Source organism: Meleagris gallopavo, chromosome 2, assembly GCF_000146605.3.
Source record: "Meleagris gallopavo isolate NT-WF06-2002-E0010 breed Aviagen turkey brand Nicholas breeding stock chromosome 2, Turkey_5.1, whole genome shotgun sequence".
NCBI classification, from domain to species: domain Eukaryota; kingdom Metazoa; phylum Chordata; class Aves; order Galliformes; family Phasianidae; genus Meleagris; species Meleagris gallopavo.
The window spans coordinates 63,605,862-63,631,186 of record NC_015012.2 but is presented as its reverse complement, the minus strand read 5'-3'; the positions used below and the strand labels follow the sequence as shown (position 1 = coordinate 63,631,186).

General features: G+C 38.4%; 1 protein-coding gene and 1 long non-coding RNA gene across 4 annotated transcripts in view; one reads left to right on the top strand and one right to left on the bottom strand.

The window, feature by feature from the left end:
- Positions 1-20,111, bottom strand: part of SLC22A16 (solute carrier family 22 member 16) — a 25,517-nt gene extending 5,406 nt beyond the window's left edge. For both annotated transcript variants that reach the window (XM_010707486.3, XM_031552514.1), the window contains exons 1-7: positions 17,870-20,111; positions 11,685-12,161; positions 9,553-9,670; positions 7,177-7,726; positions 5,485-5,612; positions 5,015-5,124; positions 4,406-4,505 (exon numbers count right to left, since the gene is read on the bottom strand). In XM_010707486.3, the coding sequence (XP_010705788.1) occupies positions 4,406-4,505; positions 5,015-5,124; positions 5,485-5,612; positions 7,177-7,726; positions 9,553-9,670; positions 11,685-12,161; positions 17,870-17,940 (1,554 nt within the window). In that variant the 5' untranslated portion in view covers positions 17,941-20,111. The remainder of the gene's footprint in view (positions 1-4,405; positions 4,506-5,014; positions 5,125-5,484; positions 5,613-7,176; positions 7,727-9,552; positions 9,671-11,684; positions 12,162-17,869) is intronic.
- LOC104909836 lies at positions 14,271-25,325 on the top strand. Of its 2 annotated transcripts, XR_792625.3 has the most exons (4): positions 14,271-17,295; positions 17,786-17,886; positions 20,107-23,757; positions 24,112-25,325. It is a non-coding gene; the product is annotated as an uncharacterized LOC104909836 (long non-coding RNA). The 2 variants fall into 2 exon arrangements; XR_002112282.2 differs by having other exon boundaries at positions 15,597-17,295; positions 20,107-25,325.

Sequence of the window (25,325 nt, the reverse complement as noted above, 5' to 3'; positions counted from 1 at the left end):
TTCCTTTGAAGTACAGAACAGGCATTAAAACCTTGGCATTCTTCCAACATTAGGTTATAAATAATCCAAATCTCTCTTGATTTAAATGCTTCTGCACAGTACATCATGCCTGCCTCAGTGTTTTTCCATTTCATGACTGTGCTCTTTAATACTGTATTATCTTTATCTGGCCCTGTGCTGATTCTCAGGTTTGTTCTATTTGTTTAATACTTGCCCTACAAGTGTAAGACATTTGGAACTACAACACCTTTGTTCCTCACACAGTGCTGGAGACAAGAACTGGCCATCTACCATCTGCATCTAAGTAAGACTTTCTCCTCAAGTTAGAAAGAAGCTTTAAAACTGGAGCTCTCCACTGTGACCTTGAACAGAGCTGTTTTCATGCAAATGCACTCTGCTGCTTTTCCTTCCCCTTGTCTTAAGTAACTTTTTAAGAAGCAAAATATGGTTCCATACACTCTTCTTTCTTCAAAATACTATTTAATAGTACAAGTGACAGCAAAAATAAAATGCTCATTCCCTCACCATGTGAAATTACAAAAAAAATCCTAGTAGTAATAGGACCAGAGGAAATAGTACTGAGTGAGAAGAATACAAAGTGTCTGAAAAGTCAACTGAAACAGAGAACACACTACTGAGCACAAAACTCTCCTCCACTATTAGAAGTTATTTTCTGTCATGGCAAGACAGGATGAATTGCAAAATGGCAGCTATTCCATATTGACCTTTCTTATGCATTTTCTTAGGCTGTCATACATTTATAATTGAAAATACCAAGGGATACTGAGGACACTGAAGTTTAAAGATACTAATTTCTTTGGATACCCATACATTCAGAGTTCATGGGAACAGGGTCACTGTTGATGCCTGACAGCAACATTAAAGCAACACTGTGCTTTGTAGATGTATGTCTTCTCTGTTTCATATGTCTTTCAGACACTTTCTTCTAGTATTTCCCTTCCACATGAACCTACCTCTTATGCCCTGTGAACTCCCACTATCCTGGACACCTGCACAACACCTCCTTTCCTGCCTTTAATCTCAGCTCTCTATTCTATTCCATCACTGTGTCTTTTTTTTTTTTCAGTGTGAAAGCTGCTGCACCCCAGGCTAATTCCCTCTGTTTCCTTCTACCTCACTCTACAAGGCATTTTCCAATGCTTCCTATGAAAGACAGAATATGAAACAGTTAAATCACAGCATATTAATGAAGTGACTTTTCAAACATCATCTTTTTTTCTTTTTTCTATTTTTTCAGGAACAGTATCCAAACTTATCAGTGAAGTTACATTAATTCAAAACAAGTCTTTAGCAAACTTGACATTCTTCTTCATGTGGCATCTGACAGGATCTAGCCCTCTGTGTGATCCAAACACACACAATACGTGAATGTTATGTCTGTGTGTAACATTGTCCATATGTAATTCAGCATCAGAACATGTTTTTCTGATATAGCCAAGAGTTAAACGTTTATGGATTGAAGTGTACTGTTGTGCAAAATACTTAAGTATGTTTAAGCTCCACCAAAATTAATGTGGCAGCTGCGTGTTTAAGTCACTGCTTTTTCAGGCTTTTCATTTGAAATCTGACTTTCAGCTTAGTCAAACTCTCAAATTATTCCCAGCACTTCAGTGCATCAAGCAGTTTCTAACAGCTACCATGATTAACTTCAAAAAAGATGCGCTGCCATTTTTTATTTATTTTTTTTTTTTTAAAGTCTTCCTCACTACCTGAAGCAACAAATTTAATTTCACACTGGTAGAAGGCTGGGAAATAGTAGACTTGTACTAGAAACAGAGATAATTTGCATTAAATATCCCTACAAAATAACACCTTTTCTTTTGAGAACAAGTAATTCTTCTAGCCTGACAATCAAATATGTTCATATCTGTTTGCTTGGAACCAATCTAAAAATGTAATCTTATTTGCAAAATCCCTAATACAACTACAGTGAAAAATATTTAAAACACAGGATTTTCATTCATTTGACTTCACTGACCTCAGTGGAGTTATTTTTGTTTGTGCTTTGTGATACATTTGACAGAAAAATCAAGGTCCTGCTAAAATACTAATGGAACATAATTCTGAACCACTGAGAAACACAAATAGGGTATTCATAGAGCAGCACCTTTACTACAACTCTTCTCAAAAGTTGTCGCATACAAACTACATTTAGCAAGTTATTCAAAATTTATAGGCATTCAAATGAGGTGTTTGCATTGCTCACAGGTGGCATAACTGTATGTGAGGCAGACTGTCAAACAAATAGTGGCATTAACTGCTTGACAGTGCGTGGTGTATACAATAGGTCAACATGATATACATCAGCTTACTCAGAAATGTAATCCATTTAATTTCACTTTCATTCCAAAACACTTACTTTACCTAAGTCTTGGCAAGCTATGCACCATGCTAAGACAAGCCTATTTAATAAACTGACAATTGCTTTATAGTAGGAGCTAATAATGAAAACATATTCATAGTTAACTACTGTACAACTCCATAAATACTATGGGGACTTTCTGCACATTGAGAGTCGCTCAGAGCTGAAATAATTCCTCTGTTTACATTGCTATTACCACTGTTCTCCAGCATACCTGAGCATTCATCATCTGTGGTTTGACTGCAGCACTTCTGCACAGATAAAGCTTATCTCAGCTAGTAAAGGCAAAACGTTGACCAGAGAAAAAGAATGCTCCCTCATGGCTGCTCTGTTGTGCAAATATTGTTTTCTGTGTCTTTTCTGAGATGCCGTATTGGTTAGTATGGGATCATTATTAAGAAAGAAAACAGTTTTTAGGAGCATGAGGGAATAAATTATTTTGTGGTCTGCTTCATCCTCTTTGTTTTCATCCAGAACAATTGAATTTTAGGGGGGTTGGTCTCGATGAAGGGGGGTTGGTCTCGATGATCTCTAGAGGTCCCTTCCAACCCCTACAATTCTGTGATTCTGTGAATGTAATTAATTTAAATCATGAAACAAATTTCCAAGAATTCTCTGAGACCAATCTCTAGCATCTATAATTTAAGGGGTTTTTTTGTTGTTGCAAAATCAAAAGGACACAATGCCGTTTTTGCAAGAAATTCCAGTGCAGTAGAGAAAATTAGAGTAAGAATCTAGGTCAAAGACACATCCTATTGTATTTTTACCTTCTGACACATATAGTTTACATATAACATTGCTGTGTTAGACAAAGCAAATTCTAGGGGGTTTTGAAAGAACTTAAACTGTTTTTAAATCATTAATAAGCTCTTGTTCACTTATATCCTTTATGTAAACTTCATAATTACTTATAATTCTGCATCAGCATAAATTATCTTTCAGGAGAAAAAAAGGCTATCGAAAAGCTGCACGATTTCTAAGCAGCAAATGCGTAAGAGGAATGTAATCAACAAATACAGTTCATTGTGAGCAGGAAAGAAACAAAATATTTTGTCCAAAATGGGTTTGAAGCTACATAACACAGAAGAAATGCCCAAGATCTGTGAAGGAATGGTCTGCGCCTGTCTTCTCCTGGGGGGGGGCAGTTAGAGGTAAGGATCCAATAGTAGCATGACCTGGAAATCATCTACATTACAGTGTGCTTAATGAATCCAAGGTCCTGTTTCTTGTCAAAGTTACCATGAACATCATCATTAGCTTCTCTCTCTCTTTTTTTTTTTTCTTCCATTAAATGAATTGCTTTGTTTGGTTCATGTAAAGGAAAAATACAAAGCAGAAGCCCTGGGATAGATGTGAAGACTAAGCATAGTAAGTCTAAGACAGTCTTGATCTTCTGGAAGGCTATTCCAAATGTGCAGTGTCCCAGGGAAGCCAGGGAAAAGGCTAAGGAAGAATTTTATGCAGTTGGACTTGATCTTTAAGGTTTTTTTCCAAGCTGAGCAATTCTGTGATTTTATTATTAAAAAAAAAAGAAAGAATATTATAAATAATAGGAAAATAGAAAAATATTACCAAAAATATATTATTAAAAAAAAACAGCCACCATGGTGAAATTCCTACATGGAAAAACTCTGTCTTTGGGAAAAAAATGAAGAGTAAGTTATTAGCATGGTCTGCAGAGTAAAAAATAGGGACTTGAGACACTTCTGAAATGTTACGTGGAAGATAAAGTATAATTTTGTGGGAAATATTTTTATCAAATTTATACAAGGATCCAACGCACACAAATTTTTACACATCACAACAACTTCTCACACTTCAGTGACTCAAAGTCTCCCTTCTGCTTTAGCTGCATATTCTTAACAATAGGAAGTTAATAATCTCTGAGTCTTAAAATTTAGAACAAGAATGGTTCATTCAATTCTTTTCAAAAGAAAAGCTCAACTTGCAGTTCCTGAAAAGACAAGTGACACACACTTATTTTCAGAACCTGAAATGCTTATAATTGAAGTAAATACTTACAAGTGGCAAGAAAATCCAAACACTTCTCAGATACACACAGAAAGGAGCAACCACACTGCCTACACGGCACATCATGCTCCCACTTCCAACAGCAAGCGATCTGTAAATAAAACAAACATTTTGATAAGAATTCTAGCAAATAAAGCAGACAATTAGAAATTGTAACACCCATTGGATGAGTTGAAATTATACTAGAAAGCTACTGCCTCAAAATTTTATTTTAAAACAAACAAACAAACAAAATAAATAATAAATTTGTTTTAGTGAAATTCAGCTACTTCTGAAATGAAGATTTAAAATAAAATTAGCATTCAGCATGCACCAAAGCATGAAGAACTGGGGCTATTAAGAAAGGCATATGTAACATACAGGAGTATTCTTTTAGTTCCTCAGTGAAACCAGTCAATGGCCAAATAAATGAAAAATTAATAAAATTTTATTGTACAGCCAAATACTAGACTACTCTTAGCAGCAGGGGTACTCATCCTTTCCTGTCTTTTAGACCAATGTTGCTAATGTCAACAGCTGCTAGCTCTGGCACAACAGCATAAAAAAGAAAAGGAAATAACAACAAAACAATGAAAGATACCTTCCGGCAAAAATTCTTACCTTACAATTGTTGGGTACAGTTCTGCTGTGTAGAGGTATATAAGGCCAAATGCCACACCTATTGAAAATTTTCCAGCCATGTTTGCCAAGATAATTAACACATTAAAGTCCTATTGAAAGAGATCACAAATAAATAAATTACCAGAAAATATCACTGTTCCAAACTTGAATTAAATCCGTGACTCTTCTTTAAACACAAAGCAATATTTATTACTTGTTTTTTCTTTAAGGCAAGTAAAGTGTCTACACAACTTTTTACCAGTCCTGGTTCTCTGAAGCCCTGGGAAAATTTTACATCTGACTCCAGCGACAGTGCTGTGAAGTCTGTACTGAAAATACAGAAATCTATCCTTGACTGGCAGCTGCATTTTAAAAGCATATGATTTGGAAAGAACAGCTGCCTCTACAGACTTCAGGATCAATAAAATAAATGTCTACTGAAGGAACACTTTCAACAATATATGACTAACCTGAGGTATGAACATAATTAAAACACAGATCAGTGCACTTAAAATAAGGAACGGAATGAGTGTGTTTCTCCTTCCCAGTTTGTCCATCCCAATGCAAGCAATGATATAGCAAGGCAACTCCACAGCACCTGTCAGTATGAAATTATTTCATTTTAAGTCATGATTACACATATTCATCTTATAACTCTAGCTTCCTCTTTATGGGGATTCATTTAATCTAGAAAGTTAGCTTGATTGTACATGTCACGAATATGTGAAATCTAGAGACAACTGTTGTGTTAGGCTTATTCATCTGGTCACAGAAACAGCAACAGATGATGGAAAACATGGCCTAAGATATGTCAGTGGGGGATGGAGGAGGACAAGTGGAACAGGTTCTACAGCACAGAGCAGTTCCTAGTCTCTTTGGGGTGGAAAATTACAGAAAACAGCAAGGCTTGCTTTAAAGAGAGGGCAGCTGCTTACAATAACCCATTTGGGTAAATTTTCTCTTCCTAACGTCTCTTCCCAGAAAAACTTAATGCAGCCATATGGGACCAGTATTTGGCAAGAACTGTTCACAAACTCTGTTTAAGCATGGTATGCCCCCAGATAAATCATACTGATACTAAGCCATTCTGGACATGTTTTAAGCCAACTTGCTCATGAAGAATCTTGCTATGTCCAGGGTGATGTCAGGGAAGAACATAAGAACAAATATGCTGCGTTTCTCTACTGAGTACACGTACTATGTTGATGCACTTATAATACTGGAAAACAGATGTTGTATTGGTAAAAGCAGTCTGCAGCCAGTCACACTACATCAGTCTGCTTGAATATTTTTGGAAGAGGTGGGCACAGTGAGTTACTTACTATTCTCCATCATTAGCACTCACTCTTCACCATGCCAGCCTATCAATACACTACAATATGTGATGACTCAAACTCAGCTCACGAAAGTTACAGTCCTTCCGTGTGCTGATGTACATGGACAGGCACACACTTAAGCGAGAGCACTGGGTCACATAAAACAAAGCACATAACTTATTGCCCTGCTATCTCAGAGCTGTCTGCCCAACCTGATGTCTTCTGAAGTCAATGGAGTATTTCCACTGATTTTTACAAACTTCAGGTCAGGCCTTGAATGCGCTTCATAAACTACTTATAAACCACAGGAATATTACAGTCAGATCAATTAAAGGAATAGAATGACTAAAAATACATTTTTGGGAAAACAAAATTATTCCTGCTTCTGAGAATTGTGAATCTATTTTCTGCACAGACCGACTCAGCATACTACGACTGCACATGACTATAGCCTTAGCTTATTTTATGTTCTCCTAATTTGTGCCTTTAACAGAATGATATATGCACTTTGTGTTGCTGGTCTGCTGCCATTAGGTTTTGTGTGGATCTGCCAGATGCTTGCAGGATGAAGAGGAGAAAATTAGAACGTGGTTTTACAATCACAAAGACAAAAAGAGAAGAATTTTGTACACCAACAAATTCTCAGTTCTTTTCTTTTCTCAAAACAGTGAGATTTCTTCCTGTATTAATCAGTTTTATGACCAACTAACAAGAAAATTTTGGAATAAGGTTCACAGTCAGATGAATAAAGTTAAAAAAAAAAACTAGGCTGTCTAATCTCCAGACATTTCTGAATTTAATGTTCTAGTTCTGTCAGAAAAATAATAAAGTACAAAAACTATTTACCTATGAGAAACAGATTTAAATATTCATTGCCTCCTAGATTGACAGAACTCAGGGAGAAGACGTAGTACCCCAGGCTCCCAGTGAACCAGACCAGCCAGATCGTGATGGTCCTTCTTGCAATGTACCAATTACAAAACAGATCTAAGATGTTGTGCTTCTTGGTTGGGGATGCACCATTGCCACTTGTTCTGTCAGTGCCTGGGTCATCTTGTTGGACTGAGCACAGTTCAGACACTTTGCAGGAAGTGCTTACTTTGTTCCACCTTGCCATCATATTGATTACTTTTTGTGCATCTTCATATCTTTTCTCTGACAGCAGCCACAAAGGTGTTTCTGGAAGCATCCAGCAGCACAAGACAAAGGGAAGAGTTGCTATGGAGAGAAATATCTGATACACCCACCAGGTCCGAACCAAAAATCCCACGAGTGCCACAACCATAATTCCCAAAGCAAAAAAAGCATGGACATGCATAGAAGCCCAGGTTCGTGCTTTAATGCCAACAAATTCAGTCACATAAACAAAAGCCACAACCAGATAGCCACTTGAAACCTGGGGAATGGAGAAAGAGAAAAAAAAAACAGTGTGAGGTTTATATCTACTTTTCTTGTGCAACAGGTAACTGCATTCCTCATTTGAGTACATTTAACTGGCACTGCGCTGACCTGTTACTCAGCAACAGAAAAAAGGCAAACCTGAAAACAAATCAGTAGGACAAAAAACTTCACTCAAACATTCAGAATACCTGGGAACTGTGTTTAAAGACACAAAGTGCTTTTGGATGATTCCCTTTAGTGTGCAGAGCCAGCAAGAGACACCTGAAAAAGCGCCTACCTAGCTGTCATCACTTCACTTCCAAAGATCAAGTCCTTAATGACATCACAAACTGGGCACTCAGGAAAATAAAGTCTCCCAAGGTAACTGCCGCTTTTGAAAACCTCGACCTTGGCTTTTAAGTAGACTATTACTAATCTGCATGTCACAGAACAGCAAATTTACTGAAAATTACCTTTCATACTCCTGTAAATAGTCATTAAATCAAATTTTTACAGTGTTGGAAGAGAAGCACATTTACAGAGTTACAGGTTCTTATACAGATCTAGCCATACTAATAGAACGGAATTACTGACATATTCTTCATTGAAGGATTTTTTTTCTTTGAACATATATCTTTATATATGTCTTATATGTATTTCAATTTTGCTAGTAACACTCCAAACTCTTGTTAACTTAAAACTTTTCAGAACACAGCTAGAAGTTCTAGGCTAGAAAATATTCCAGTATATTATTTGGATTAGTCAAATCAAAAAATCAATTTTCTGGTTACAAATCTTCCACTTAATAAACCCTTGTCTGTGAACCCGCTGAGGCTGACAAGAAAGCTGCACTGATCTCAGTGGTGAAGGATTACAGTTTCACATCTCCTTCTCTCAAATCTATTCTCAATGGGCAGTTAAAACCTACGGCATCTGTTTGGTCAGAGCTTTTTGCTTTTATAAATTACCACAGCCCCTAGCATCAACACCAGGGAAGTGAATCCTGGTGATATCACTGTTCAAGGCTGAAATCCCCATGCAGTTTTCTTGCTGGGAAACCCTTCTGTGCTGTAATCAGGCAAAGGCAGGTCCAGCTACAATGTCCTCTCTTGACTGCCCACAGGAACACATTAAATTATGTGATTAATTTCAAATTTCCAACCTCCTCTAAGTAACTTATATCATTTTTCTTCTGACAGTTTTCTAATGTCTTGATGCATTGTATAATGAAAGACTATAAATATACTTCTGGATGTAAAAATCAGTTACCATATATATCTTATAAGATATATAGATATCTATGTATAGATATAGTTAGACACATATACTGGAACATCCTTAAGTATAAACACCTAAGTGTTAAACATGTCTACCTATTTATTTAGTACTTCAGATGTAGTTAAAAAGACCAAAGAGATGCATAGAAGAGAAAAAGTGCATCTCTCCTCCATCGGTGCAAATGGCAGAGATAAAAATCATACTTATTATAGGTTTGTTATTTTAAGAACTATATACTCCATTTGTAACAGCAAGGAGAAATGCAATGCCAGTTGCAATGTAAAAACCAGAGTTCACTGCTCACACTTGGTATTTAATTACCAGTCCAGCAGAGGTTGGGATGGAGGAGGTACCAAACAATGCTTCATACAGATGCTTTCTATTAATTCAAAGAGGAAAAGTGCTGTGGTCCAAGAACATTCAGACTCTCCCTGCTCTGCTGAAATAAGTGCAACAGATGGGGCTTTAGAATAACGAAGTAGAAGAGGAAATAAGAAAAAAAGGGGTTTTCCTGAGAAGGGGAAGGAAAAGACACGTAAAAGAGCCAGTGAGCTCCTTTCTTACCATAGCAAGGAGAAAGCGGACAATCACGAAGCTGTAGTAGTCAAACGTGAATGCCACTGTGATGCCAAATACAAACTGACCAGCACTTGTGAACCACATAACGCGCTGTCTTCCCAGTCTGTAAAGCACAGCAGCAATAAAATGATGAGCAACTATAAACATTCTGTCAGAATAAAACTGCAACTTCAGAGAGCCTGTCTGGAAATGACTCTGAAAATATGTACCTAAGGCTCTCACTCGCCAAAAAAACTGTGCATTACTTTCCTGTATTTTCCTTGCCATATGAGAAAGAAAATTTCTATTTCTTTTCAATAATCCCAACTAAACTCAAGGAAAATGGAATCTCCTAGAGTTCTTGCCAGAAGCAAGCTTTACAAGTGACATTATATTGCTCACATAACAGTGTCAAGGTTAACTGCCCAATAACTAATCTGCAGATATACTCTGTCTTATTTATTAAGTCAATACATAAGATTTGCTTTTTTCAGATATTCATTTGCAAACAACAACACCTCATAGCTTTTTCCAGCACCCTCCCATCTTTCACCAGCCCTGATCCGGAAGATGTGTGAGGAAGGAGTCATTACACACATCTGGTTTCTGACCCCTGCCAGAAGAGATCCCAGTGAGTCTCAGCTGGCTCTTCTGTTGGGAAATCTGTTAATTGGGAATGGGAGGAACCCACAAACTTATTTCTCACCAGCCAGAATGTGTCAGAAAATAATAACTTTCAGCTGTAAAATCCATAGTTGTAAATCTGCAACTCAGGATGTATTATCTCAACTGACTGTTCATGGCTTAAATTAATTGAAATGAGAACAATATGAACCTAACTTCATAAATCATGTCTGGGTATTAATTAATAAAGCAACGAATTATTTAAGGGACACAGAACAAATGTTGGTATTATATTCTGGTTTTGTATTAAATGAGGTTTTACAAAGCCTTGAATTGAGAGGAAGGATTGATTCCATGTGTTCCAGAAGACAAACTAAAGGAAGATCATCTTTGCTTTTGCATTCCCACATTGCCAGACCAAAATGCTGTGCTAATGAAGGAAAACCAGAGAACAACGTGCTTGGCCTCCTTTTCCTCCTCATAGTGTTTGCTGTGGAACATATCTTCTCCCTCCACCTAACAAACAAGCTCCTCTAGAAAAAGAGATGCATAACACTAAAGGAGCCTTCAAATCAAAATACAAGTATATAAATTGTCCAGGACAGTACAGTGTAGCTTAGGAAACTGAATGTCATATGAAGAGACAGGCACGGCTAGGCGTCCTGGATCTCACTGCCACTTCTGAGACTGTCTGTGAAGCTGGCTCTCAGTGCACAATCTCAGAAAACAACAGGGGAGGCAGAGCCATAGGGGCCAAATGAAGGACAGCCTTGGCACAGCGGTCACAGGAAGGCTCTAGTGGGGGCCTTGAGCTGGCTTTGGTTTTCCTGTGGTTCAGGCAGAACTCTGGTCATGCTGGTAAGTAGGCAGAACCACAGCAAAGCACAGCAATGACCCTTCTTCCTTCTGTCTGGACTAATCTTCAGGAGGCAGAAGTTTAATCTCACCTTTCAGGCAAAAATTGCAATCAGGCAGCAAGGAAAAAAAAAGGGGCTTGCTCAATCCCTCAAAGCCTTTGCATTAGTCCCAGAGAGCTGTATTTGTGACAAAGGTCAGGTCATTTTTTGTTTCAAAACACATGGGTTTTAATCCTCCTATAGACCTCAAGCAGGTTAGCATATCCAGAAAGAAACAAATGCTATCATGAGGAATCTCTCCTCGTGGAAAACAAGAACACTTACTCCCAGGTTTTACTCTTGATATTTCTACTATTCCTCTAAATAAAAATAAAAAAAAAAGGTACTTTGGACAAAATGCTAGCTGCACAGTGCAATTTGAGGGACCAAGCCTAAATGGATAATATAAAGTAGGAAATAAATTCCAAAAGCAAATGATTAGCAAAGACACTGGAAAATTAGTACTTGATATATGAACAAGAAACTGAGTTTTTCTTTTTCTGAATAAACAACACTGAAACCTGACTTTGTACACAATGAATGAAAATAACAAAACAGATACACAAGCACAGAGTTACTGCAGTCTGAATGTACAATGCTCAGAGGATGACACTTTACCTGTCAGCAATGTCACCAAAAATCACCGCTCCAACCAAGACTCCAAGCATGAATGTAGGCTGGATTAATTTTGCCAGCCATTCTCGGTCACAGACCAGATCCCACTGCGTAACAACAGTGCTCTTCCATTTTGTATCATCATAAAGAAATCCATCAGAACAAGAAAATATGGACTTGTTGCCTTTATATTCATATGCTAGGTCAAAACTGACTTCTCGTTTGGACTTGCTGCATTGATTAAGTTCCCAGATTTCTCCATTTTCCAGCTGGGCTACAATGTAATTTTCTGTTGATGTCCACATTGTCCAGATGTCCTCTAGTCTTGCTTTAGAGGAGTTGTAGAAGAGAACGCTACTCACATTTCCAGGGATCCCACATACAAAGTTAGGAGTAACAGCCATGAACACAGATGCTAAGTAATGGATGCCACATGACATAGCTTGAAAGACAGATGCAAAATACACACATGCTTGAAATCTGCAAAGGGAAGTAAAAAAGGTTTACTGAAGGAAAGCTTTTTATAGACACAAGACCATCAACACAATTATTTTGCTAGGATCAGTCCAATGATTGTGGCAAAGTTGTAAATGGAAGCATTATCTATTGTCCAGTGGCTTGTTATGTAGTGTGGCTTCAAAATAAGCTGGGCCTTGCAAGAAACCAATGATAAGAAAAGATGCACAGCAGAAGCAATCTCTCCTCTGGAAATATCAGATATCTCTTTTGTCAAAAAATCAATACTGCTCTTAGCTATGTGTATGACTGCACAGAGAAGACCATTTAAAAAGAATCAATTCTGAGCTTCAGTGTGAAGTTGGAAATAACCTCCCAGCTCCAACCCCATCCCATCAAAATCTCTCAAAAGAAGACCTGAGGTTAAAAGAATGGTCAGAGAAACCAGAATGTTGCAATTTGGCTTCTCAGGGACAGAGATATGCACGTCAAATAAAACAAAGCAAACACATTATGCCCTTCATTTCTCTTCATTGTATCCATTTACCTCTACTCCATCTATCTCCCACCTTGCTTTGTCATCTCAGAAAGACAAAGAGATAATACATGTAAACGTGTAGAGGAAGAATCTGAAGGGAGAAATGCTTTGTAATTTACATAGCTGTAAATCTGGGGGGTTCTGGCTTAAGCAGAGTATGCAGTTATGTATTAAAGATGGTATCATAAAACAAACATAGTAAAAGAATGTTTTATGTATAGCCTGAAGTTTGGCATTTTAACAGCTTTTAAAATATGCTTGAGATGCAAGCAAGTCTCTGTGTATAAAATGCACACATATTCTGAATGTCAAAAGACTTGCAGTAAACTCTACTATCGCTGCAAATTCTAGGAGATTCTCACAGTCTAAACATAAGGAATCTCTTCCTCTAATAACTATTAAAATTATGCACAGAATTAGTAAAACATTTGCTCAGGGAAAACAAAACAAAACAAAATGTTATGGCTTTGGTTTCTCCTTTCATTTTTTTATTTACTGGAAATCAACCAGTTGCACAAATTTGAAGAAGCATTGGGTGAGTTTCTACACATACATCCTTATGCAGCATATGCTGGACTTGGATAGCAGGAAACAAAAAAGAGCTTTTTAAAACATGGTCAGAGGCTGTCTCTGCTGAAGTTATGCCTAAAAAACAATTGCCTTGAAATGCCATGTGCCTGTAACAAACGCAAATTCCAGACCACCCCCTACTAACGTGAATGCAATCTAGCCTTGAATTCTTCTGATAAGGTTTAAACACAACCTAGCCTAGGACTTTTAATCATCTATCATCACAATTTCTAATGAATTTCTAAACAATGCAGAGCCAAAGTATTTAAATACATTTTGCTGGGTACAATGTCCAATTAATCTTTTCAATGGAAAAGTTCTGTTATGTAGTCTAACTCCTCTCACCATCCCCATCTCTCAGAATCACTAGATGGCTGAGGCTGACAGAGACCTCTAGGTCCATCTGGCACAATCCCTGCTCCAGCAGGGACACCCAGAGCAGGTTTTTCAAAAGCAGGCTTTTGAAGATCTCCAAGAAGAAGACTCCACAACCTCTTTGGGAAGCTCTGTCACCCACACAGCACAGCAGTGTTGCCTGCTGTTCAGACAAAACTCCTGTGTTCCAGTTTGTGCCCATTGCCTCTGGTGCCAGAACTGGACACTACTGAAAAGAGCACAGTTCCACCTTCTTTGCACTGTATTTGTCTGCATTTTTATTTGTATGCATTAATGAAACCCCCCTGAGCCTCCTCCTCTCCAGACTGAGAAAACCCAGCCCCCTCAGCCTTTCCTCTCAGGAGAGTTGCTCCAGCCTCTTCACCATGTTGCTGACCCTCCATTGGACATTTTCCAGTCCAGGCCTCTCTTGTTTCAGAAGACTCAGAACTGAACATGGTGCTCCAGGTACAGCCTCACTGATGTTGAGCAGAGGGGAGGGATTACCTCTCTCAGTCTGCTGGCCATTATTTGCCTAATGCAGCCAAGAATACCATTAGCCTTCTTAGCAGCAAGGACCTTCTTAGACCAAGGGCGATATCCTCTGTCTTTAGTCTGATCCTTAATTCTTTATTTGGTAAATGTAAACCAACTTGCCATTCCTGTCTTTCCCATGGCATTGCTGCTGTTCAGAAGCAGTATTTTTTATCACTCCTTGTCTTGACAATAGCTCTACTGATTTTTCCATAGCAGTCTGAGGAGAGGGCCGGATGGCTAAGCTCACAATGGCAGCTCAGTAAGCTGGGCTCCACTTCCCTCTTGAAGACTCTCACAAATGTTGTGTTCTTTCCCATCAGACAGTGTGAGAGAGACGGTCAAGAGAAACTGGACATAACCACAGCAACCCTTAAACCTATCAATCCTCTGTCAGAACAGTTTCTGGAGAACCAGGTAGTTAGCCATAAGCAAGAGTGAAACTGCTGTGAAAGGCTTTTGAACTATCTTGAACCACCCAAAAAACAAAGGTTATCCTTTGTCCCCCTGTTAATATGGAGAAATATGGTTAGTAATATTTATTAATTTATCTTCTTCAGTGCTATTTTAACTGCAATGTTCTCAACAAAAGAGAAAAACTATTTTTAAAAGTAGCAGAGCAAGAGCTAATTCAGAAACTTGGGCTACTGTTGCAGGATGCAAAATGGGATGAAATCAGGACTAGATGACCTCTAGCAGATCAGCAAATTAAAGCCCTAGAAGCAGTGCAACTATATCTTCTACTAGCTAATAAAGAGTGGCATACCTGGAACCAGGATGCCCAGTATTTGCAATATCTGTCATTACGCGTGAAGAAATTGTAGTGTCAGATAGCCCAGTTGTTATTTCCCAGACACAGGTAAAGCAAAATAAATTCAGACTCCCATACATTCATCTTGAGCTTCCTAATTAGCTCTTCCAGCATAAGAACATAAAGTTCATCACCTCTCTTCTAGAGCCCAGTAAAAGCGAGCAAGAAAAATACATTTATGCTCTTTCTTGTTGGAGAGGTTTGAAGAAAGATAAAAACCTATAAGGATATAGGCTGAGAAGATGGCAGGAACAAATGCACTATATTATTTCTGTAAAACCTAAATCCCAAGAGCATAACCAGGGCAGTAATTTTGATGAGTCCTAGCTAATCTCTGCACTAACTTCTCCCTTGAGAGTTTCACCATATATCTTCCTGAACACCTTTTATGATTGCACTTCAATAACCATTTTGACAGACTGCTCCACTGTCAAAGCATTCTTTTGGAAAATTTCTCATTAAATCTAATCTCCATGTCCCCTTTTTTAATGTGAGACTATTAGCTGCTTATAAAACATCCTTGTGCAACCTTGAATAAATCTGCCTTGTCTTTTATCATTTTTTCATAGAGAATTATCAGATTTCCCCTCTAGTTGCTTTATAAAACTAAGTAATTTACAATCCCTCACCCCTTCCTCATTTTTCCAGTGTCCTACTGAACAGTGTCCACCTTTACAAAAAGCAATAAAGGATTTATTTTACAGAAGTATCTGTGTCATGCAACATTTCTCCCATCTTTCAAGGGCTTAACTTATAACTAGATGTAACTGGTTCTTGTAAAAACGTTCTTCAGTTTTCAGTGTTACAAAAATCTTATTCAGCTCCAACAAAGAAATCTGCTCTACAATGTAATTATTTTTCTTACCTCATTTGTAGCACCTATGCTAAGCAAGCACTAAAAGTAAAATAGAATTCCAGAGGGGTGGTAACAGACATAATTCATGCCATTTCTAACTAGAGTGTGAAAACGTGTGTTTTCACAATAGAATAGTCATGCTGTTGCTGAATCCCGAAGGATGTACTGCAGTTTTTAACCTCTCACAGCTGAATAAAGAAGCCAAGGAGCAGGCAGAGGAAGCAAGGAATAGGAGAGAATACAGCTGGATGTGAAGCTACAGACGTGTCTGGCAGCCACTTCACCAGTGGCTGAAGGCAACCCACAGCCCTGCCTCCGCACTGAGTGGCTGCTTTTCTGTCTGTAAAAGCTCCCCACTGTTCTCTCCAGTAAAATTCCACAATGGGCTGGCTAGGGCTCACTCTGAAAATATATACAACCCCAAAACCTGAAAGCTCACCTTTGCTGTGAAGGCAAAATTCACTGCTGACTACAGTAGTGTATTGATGGCATCTCTGCCAATGCCAGATTGAAACGCTCAACCCTGTGAACTGCTGAGTTTCTCCTGTGGATATCAGGAACTTTGTTTCCAGAAAGCCTGAATGCACAGAGGTCAGGAAATTGGATAACTCCCATAGTTACCAAAAAGGAGTTAATTAGGCCATCAGTGACAACATATAGAAAGCATGAAAAGTATGTAAGGAGGATGATACGTGGGATGGAAAAGTACTGTAGACACATTGAACTTCTCTTGCCAGAGCAGCTGCAGATTGACAAAAGACAGAGAAAACCATGGGCCCAGCCACGTGGTAGACAGAGGTTTGCTAGAACAGCAGACAGTGCTGAGCAAGGGGGCACACAGAGATGCTCCCTGCTCCATTGCTAGCCAGGCCTCCTCCCTCCGAACAACTGAGTGTCCCAGGACACATCACTGCTCTTCCTGGCCTTAAAATCCTGGGTCTGTATCTCGGCCCACACTCAGGCAGCATCTCTTCTTTGTGGGAGACAGCCCGCAGCTTGGTGGCCCTGGGGCACTCCCTGCAGCAGGCTGTGCTGGGGCAGGAGGTGACAGCAGAACCCCTGCACTTTGCTGACCCTGGTTAAAGTCTATGCTGTCTTTGCTGTCTGCTGTAAATGATTAACTCTTTCCCTAATTCTTGAGTTAAGAACACTGGACAGATAAGAAACTCCTCTATTACTAAGCTTAAATCTCTCAACTGCAGGCAACCACGTAATGTAATCCTTTTAGCAATCTCACCAAACTCCATTTTAAAAGTTAAATTTCCCTGACATAAGAGATACTGCTGCTCATGCACCGAAATGTTAAGAAAATTGAACTGCAGCAGCAATAAATACAACCAGCGTTCACCAAAAGAAGGCAAGACTTCTCTCAGCAAAGTCTGTCATCTGTTTTCCTCTACTGAACTCAAAAAAGGCAGTCGCTGGAAAGGATATTTTATATGCCTGTTACCTTCACATACACATATCGGATTAGGTAAAGTATATTGTTGCAAGGAGTCTTCTATGTGGGGTATTTTAATTTAAAATTTTTCATTTTTATTTTTAAGATCTGTGAACATGAAGACTATCCTAAAATCTACAATTATCTCCTGCTTTTCACAGTATTTTTCCATCTCTTCAGTGACTTGCCACAGGAGATAATTATTTGGCAAGTACATTTTGTCACTCTTGCCAGGAGTGTCAAATATAGAAGTCAAGAAGACTTTGTAGGTTACTGCTCCAGTGCAGAGGCACTTAATGAATGCCAGAAGTCAAATGAGCATAAAACTGTCTTCATAAAAGCTTGAGCAAGACACAGCATGAAAATGTGCCAGTCCTTCTTAAAGTATTTTGTGAAATTTCTCCCCGGTTATTCTTTTTCCAGTTTACAGCTTACAGTAAAAATAGAGCACCTTCATATTTTCTGATCCTTCTGCATAGGTTTTATGATCTAAGAAAAGCAAATTTTAATATCATAATTTCAGTACCTGAATTGAAGAAACACTAACGATAATGAACTAGATCCCAGACCACTGTCACTGTGGCTATCATCTCATGACACAACATACCCTGTGGCACTGTCCTGGTAAGTTATTTCTTCCTTTCTCCTTTCCCACAGTTTATTTATTCCCTCAGGCATAGCGATCCCCTGAGAATCTCTTCAGTTGTGGTGGTACTTTTTATGTGGACCAGCTGCAAATTTTATCTGGGAAACTGATCTAACTTGGAAGAAAAAAAAAAAAAAAGATGTCAAAAGAGACAATTTTAAAAAACAAACAAGCCAGATCAGTTGTTTGATCTAATCTCCATTGCATCCACACAAGCAGTCAATAGCAGTCTGATTGCAAGGTAGTTCATCTGGGAGGCAATGTCTGAAGTAGACACTGCCACGTGACAGTTAGAGGGCAAATCCTTACCTCAGAGAACTTTTACTATTGCCAGTTATTGCAGTGCACACCTGAGACAAAATGTGTTGTTAGACAATAATTCAAAATGTGGTTTTTGACAATTTTATGTAACACAAAATATTTTCCAGGTAAAATTTGTTTTCTTGTCTATCCATCAAAGAGAGGAGAGGGGGAATTGATGGCAAATCTATTAGATGCTCCTCAAAAGCTAGTATAATACTTTAAAAAACCTTCCAGCGTAGGATAGAGTCACACGGTTGATCTATGACTAGCAAACACTTGTACTATTCCACAGGATTTACGAGAACTATTTTTACTGTCTGCCTTTTCAACCACCCTGTTAGCAAACCAGAGCAAAGTCAGAAAACACAGCATGTTGCTGTTGTGCAGTATACACTCAACAGCATGGATTCAGTGAAATGAAACCTCCAGATACTTAACCATTTATAAAAGAATTTGTGTTTAGTGACTATTTGCAGTTGTGAATTCCACTTCTTTTTTTTTTTTAAATGTGAGAAAAGCCATTCAGCATTCTTTCCACTCTAAACCAACAAGCTGTGATTACTTACATTTACACTTTTGTTTTTTGATAGGAGCCCAATGAGACACAGAAGTATTTTTGCTATGGTACAGAGATGCAGATTTGGAACCAGTCTTAAATATACAACAGACATGGCCTTGCTTGCCTTACAGAGTCAAAAGTTTGGGTGGTTTAAACTACACAAATGATAGTCCCGGCACCCATCAGCAGGAGGGTCATTTCCAGAATCTGTATTCAGGAGGAGAAGACGCTGTGTTGAATGCAGTTAAACGTACCAACAATACAGGTGCCAATGGGAATAAAAAAGCCTATAGGAATTAAGAGGGTGCTGGGATTTATGCACCATCATTGTGACAATATGCATTCTGCAGCAACATGCATTCACTGAACAGCAGACAGCAAATCATTCCTTCAATATTTTAAAACTGATCCTGTGAAGGATTCTATTTCTATCGTTTCATTATGGATCTGCATCTGAGCATCCGAACAGCAAACTCAGTCAAAGTAAATGACTTCCAGCTTTAGTTATATGAGAAAACATTTTCCATCTACACTAGCAACCTTTTCTACTATAATTTTATCTATACGCATCATTTTAACGTTACCTCAAAGAATCATTAAAAAGACACTGTAGTCAGCTACCATAAAAAGTGGTATTTGAGATATATCTCCAGTACTGCAAGAAGAATACCATTAATTCTTATATTATCTTTTGGAAATGTTTATCTTTTGCTGCAACTATGGCAGGTCCTTTGTACTGCAGTGTCTATGTAAATAATTTTTGACATGAGCACAAGGACGGGAAGAAAACTCTCCTTAAATTAAAGCAAATAACAAATTTTTGTCTGTAAATTCCAGTGTAATTAAATGAATTTAATTTTATATTTCCTGGGAAATGAGTAAAAGTATGGTTAAAAAATAATAATAATAATGCTGGAAAAAAAAGATATTTTCTACTCAAAATCTTTAATCTTTACCAATAAGAGGAAGTGAACTTTCTCTTTTTGCCCTATTACAAATATATTGCTAATATTTGTTTTCCTTTTCAACTGCAGCAAACAAATGTCAATCATGAGAAGATTCCAATAATTACTGCCAGCTTTTTTCCTCTCTTGAACTCTTCACCTAACTTTGGTTTTATGTTTTTCTGTATACCTCTAAGTCTGAAATTAAGGAAAATCAAAGTTGCTTTCAGTTGCTTTGCATTGCATTACTTGATTTTGGTTAACTGAATGTATTCCATTATTAATTGCACAATACCCAAAAATGTATTAGGAACTGCTATTTGTTACAATCCCCTTTTTTATTCAGACACTTTTAATACTCTTACAATGACCTGTTTACCTTCTCCCTGCAGAGCCTAGTTACAACTGTATTGAAGTGCTGAACATCCCTGTAACCTCACACATCATGAAGAGCAACCAACTCCTGACCATCCTTTCTAATGCTAAGACATGACAGTGTAGGTGTAAGACACCTTTATGTTTCCTAGGCAGGGATTCCACATTTCACTGCCTACATCCAGAACTGCTCCTGCAGCTTTCATGAACCCACAGCTGCTGAAATATAAAACACTCAAAGGCCAGCACATTTCCTATTTTACAAAATAATTAAGCCTTACTGCTGTAGTAATTAAAAGGAACTGTATTTTCCAATCCCTATTCATAACAGTGCCACATATTGTTAACCAATAAAGATTGGTTCTAGATGAGAAATCTAATTATCTCCCACTAGGAAAATGCTTATAAAACTTCTCATTCTTCATTGAGTTTCAGAAGATCTCCTGCGAAAAACTAAAACAAGTAAGACTAACCAATTCAAGCACACTGGATGACACTTCAATAACACGTCTTCTAAAATCTGAGATGAGGTCAGCATAAACATCACAGAAACGCAACTCCATTTCAGCCAGAGATTCTTTGATGGAAAAAAAAGTTACAATTCCCCACGCATATTCATGCAGATTTGATGAAATGCACTGTGTGGTACAGTCTATGTATTGTCTCTTATTTATCTATTCTCTTGGCTCTTCCAAGGCCAGATGGTCTGTCCCACCAATATTCTGTCTCCTTAGCCATCTTAGTATCCCCAATTGGCTGTATTCTCCAAGACATGGCAAGTTATCTCTACACCAACATTTAAGAAGATTACTGAGCACAAGAAGACTTTCAGCTTCTGCAGGTTCACAGCTCACCTTTCCTCCAAACTGCCCCTCTTCACTGCAAATATATAGCCTTCTCTGAATAGAAGTGCTCAGTTGCTTCTCCTTCAATGGTGAATCAGCCGCATAGGACCTTCCCAAATGAATGCAGAGCTTTTCAGTTCATTTTGCATTGCTTAGCAGCCTGGGCATGATCTTCTGTCCAGTTTTTATTTATTTACACTTCTTCCAGTTTTCACTGTTGGATACTGATTCTGCTAACCTAACTGTTTTCATGGGACAAGAAAATACTTCTGTGTTCTCTTCTCTAAGAAGAATCATGGAAACATAGAATGGCTTGGATTAGAAGGGATTTTAAAGATCATCTAATTCTATCCCCTGCCGTGGGTAGGGCTGGCCATCAGAGCTGCAAGTACATCTTGCTGGTTCATGTCAAGCTTTTCATCCACCAGAATCTTCAAGTCATTCTCTGCAGGGCTGCTCTCAATGACTTCTTCTCCCCTGTTTGGGATCACCCAGATCGCGACACCTTGCACTTGGCATTATTCATCTCATTAGATTCATGTGGGCCCTTTTCTCGACCTTGTCTGGGTCCCTTTGGATGGCATCTCCCCCATTTTATCAACTGTATCGCTCAGTTTAGTTTCATCAGTAAACTTGCTGAGAGCACACTCAATCCCGCTGCCATTGACAAAGATGAAAATGAAGACCCAAGACTGAAACTGGGACTGAAGACTGGGAGAAACCACTCATGACTGGTCTCCACACAGACAATGAACTGTTGACCACAGCCCTCTGGCTGCAACAACCAACCAATTATTTTTCCACAACAGTCTTCCTTTCAAATTCATATGTCTCCAAGTTAGAGATAGAGATGAAGGCATGAGTTCATGCAAAAGGCCTTGTGCAAGTCCAGGTAGATGACATTAGCTGCCCTTGCTTTGTCCACCAATGTCATCACTCCATCATAGAAGGCCACCAGAGAAAAATTACACATTGTTGAGTACATACATTAGATGAAATAACGAGAATCAATTTAATCGATCTTGGGTATTTAAAATACTGCCTTTCATTTTAGTTAGACAAAGAGCTTATTTACAACCTGGTCATTTATCTGTTCCATCACCAACAAACAAGAGTTATTTTATATTGTTCTTGATTTCCTAGTGACAAGCAGACACCTTTCAATTTCTTCTCATTCAAGGAAAATGATTCCACCACAGTTAACATCAAAAGTAATTTAAATTAAAAACAAAGAAATACAAACCACATATTTCACTGTTTCCAAGATCACAAATGCACTTTAACACCTTACTAACATGTTCTGTAATGTTCTTTTATCTTGTTATTCTTCCACAGCAGTGTCAGGTGCGTTCTTTGAGTCCTTCTCTTATGGTACAAAGGAATGAACTAGAACATTGCTTTTCTAACATTTTCTAACCTTACGTGTTTGCAAGAAATACAGAATGTTCCATTCTCCACAAGACTCCAACAAAAAAAAACTGGATTCTGCTCAGACCTGCCAGGTTTCTTCTTCACAGATCTACTTTTGTACTGTCTGCACCCGTTGTAAATGGATAAGAGACAGAACAAAGATCAGCTACCTTGAACTATAAGGACTACAGCTTTGCAAGGAGCCTAAGAAGCAAGTATCAGCCTTAGGAGGTTCCAATTGCTCTAACCCTGGACCAAACAACAACTCTCTCTCAGAAGGGTGGAGTTGAAAGAAGTTTCTTACCATTTCCCATCTTCCTGATATAAACCAGATCCAAAGATCCAAACATCAAAAAATATCCAAATAGCAATTTTTTTTGGAGTCTAAGACACGAAGAGCTATTTAAGTGAATGTGGTCTCATCAGTATAATTTCACTATAAATTCAGTAGCTTCATGGCAGAATATGCTTTTGACTATTGCTTATTTATTACTGCTTATCTTTCACCTCTCATATTTGACTTTCTCTCTAGTACTAGACGGACATTCAAATGAAATGTTACGTTACAGATATGGTAATATTTATAGAGCAAAGGCTATCTGAACAGTAGATGAATAGTATCATTCTCTGATTTTTCACCAAGAACAAAAAGATCTACACCTGCAATTTAGAGGCTAAAAAACCCACACACTTTTGCCTACTTTGTAAGTGCTAAATATCTACATAATCTTCCTGTTTTCCTTCCCAGAATGTCAGTTGCTGTTTTGTTTACTTGCTATCTATGCCTTTGGCATTTCTGTGTTTCCAGAACAGTTTTGATTCCTTCTCTCTGATTTTAATGCTGGCATTTCAATAGCTGGCCTTACTAGAATTGCTTGTATTCAAGGAACTGACAACAAGTATTGCTGATGGAAAGCCACCAAGGCATCAAGTATTGCAACAGTAGTGTTGCTGCATACTTGACAAACTTTATGTCTGACATAGAGCAGAGCAGTGCAAACACTGGGTTACCTGCTTTGTGTTGTCTCGATGCTGGCTAGTCCTGTAAGACAGAAAGTATGCTGCCAGAAGTATCTCCCACATCCCAACCTCCTAGCTAAGCCTGAACTAGTTAAAGTTAAAGGTAAAGACTCTGGATGTATACCATACATTTGGAGGCAATATACTGTATACAGTATGTATCCATACCCATTTATACTTATCTAGATTCCCTTTTCACTCAGTGCAGAAGCACAGACAAATATAGGAGCCCCATTCTGCCTGTTCAGAAGCACTCACTGAAAATAAGTCAGAAATCATGAATCACAACTTTATACGTAAGTCATGAATCACAACTTTAAAGAGTCTCATTATCTTCTCTAACAAGGTGACTAAGGAAGATGTCTGAAGTTTGTACTACATGCCTTAATGCTGGTGAGCTCATCTTTATTTCATTTTATTTACTCTATTGAGCCTTGATTTGGATGACTAACTTCTTCCTAACAGAGCTAACACAGACAAGATGGATGGATCAAGCGGGTAAGCAGAGCCTTCCAAATCTTTTTCACAGCTTAGACAGGAGAAGAGGTTGCTACATGGGTGGAAAAGATCAGCCATCACAGATACAACACACTGGGATGGTACTGTGCTCCATCCAAGTGTGGTGCTGACTACTTTTCATGAAGCAGTATAGGCCATATTTTTTATAGATCAGTTTCCTGAGCGATCTTTCTGGTATTTGTATTCTTCTTCTTCCTGCCTTATCAGCCCTTTCTATCTACTCTCCAGGCTGTGGCCGTTATTCCCATCTCATCAGCACTGCTGAGGCAGCACCTCTGATGCTAGACAACTGTGATGTCTCCAAGTAATGGGAAGAGGAATCCCAGCTTCTCCTCTTAGTGAAAACATTTTCTTGAGGAAAGAGCTCAGTCTCTGATCCAACTGATTGCTCATCTAGATTCCTCAAATCACCTTTTCATTGCACATGAACTTCAGAGAACATCTGGTCTGAGTGAGCTGAGCATTACAGTTTGGCTATCAGTATATGATACTAAAGCATATATTAGCTTTCTAGGTAATTTCAGTATTTTTCGAAGAAATGGGATTCCTTCCCAAGTTATATGCACTGTCAGATCAACCATTATTAGCACTTGTAAGTCTCTGTCCTGTACAGTTTGTCGTCACACTGTTTCTAGTCTTGGTCTTTGAAATGGAGACCTCATGAAGTTGAAATTTTTTATGTATTGCTAATTTTTCTCAAGCAACCTGAAATAAAATATCAGCTGTGTACATATTTCAGTTCTGCACTTGTTGCATATGGCAGCATATTAGCACAGAAATTTTTATAGCATATACTGAACATTTCTGGAACTTTCAAAGAATTCCTTAAATTTAATACTATATTGTACTTGAATCATTTCACCTCCTGCAATACACTGGCCAAGCTTCTCCTGAGCAAGTCCATTTTATAAAACATTTCCTTCCAACTTGGGGGAATTTTTGTACTGTAGAAAATCATGACCATTATTAAAAATTATTCACAGAGCTTTCATAGAAGCAATAGAGCTTTCACCAGGCACCAAATTACAGGGAACACACTTTGTAACACACACTGTTACAATCCACTTATTCCCTCCAGAAGCAGGCTGGAAGAGATTGCCAGCACATTCTGATGCAGTACAGTTTTGTCTGAGCAGATCCTGTGCTAGGCTGCCTCCAGCTTTACTGGATCCCTGCAACTACAGTGAGTACCTCTTGCAGACAGCACTGCTAGTGCATCAACCCGATTATCCAGGAGCACTTGCCAGTATCCACCTTTGGTTCTGAGCCCTGAAGATATTTCTACTTTTGCCTAGTCAGGCATAGATAATAAGAGCTTTGTCAAAGCTGCTAGAGTCTACTCTGTGAAAACACATGGCTTGTCTCACTTCTCTGAGGTTATTATGATGCTATTCCACCACTGGGATCAAGTGCTTTCTTACAAAATATCAGGACACTCAAAA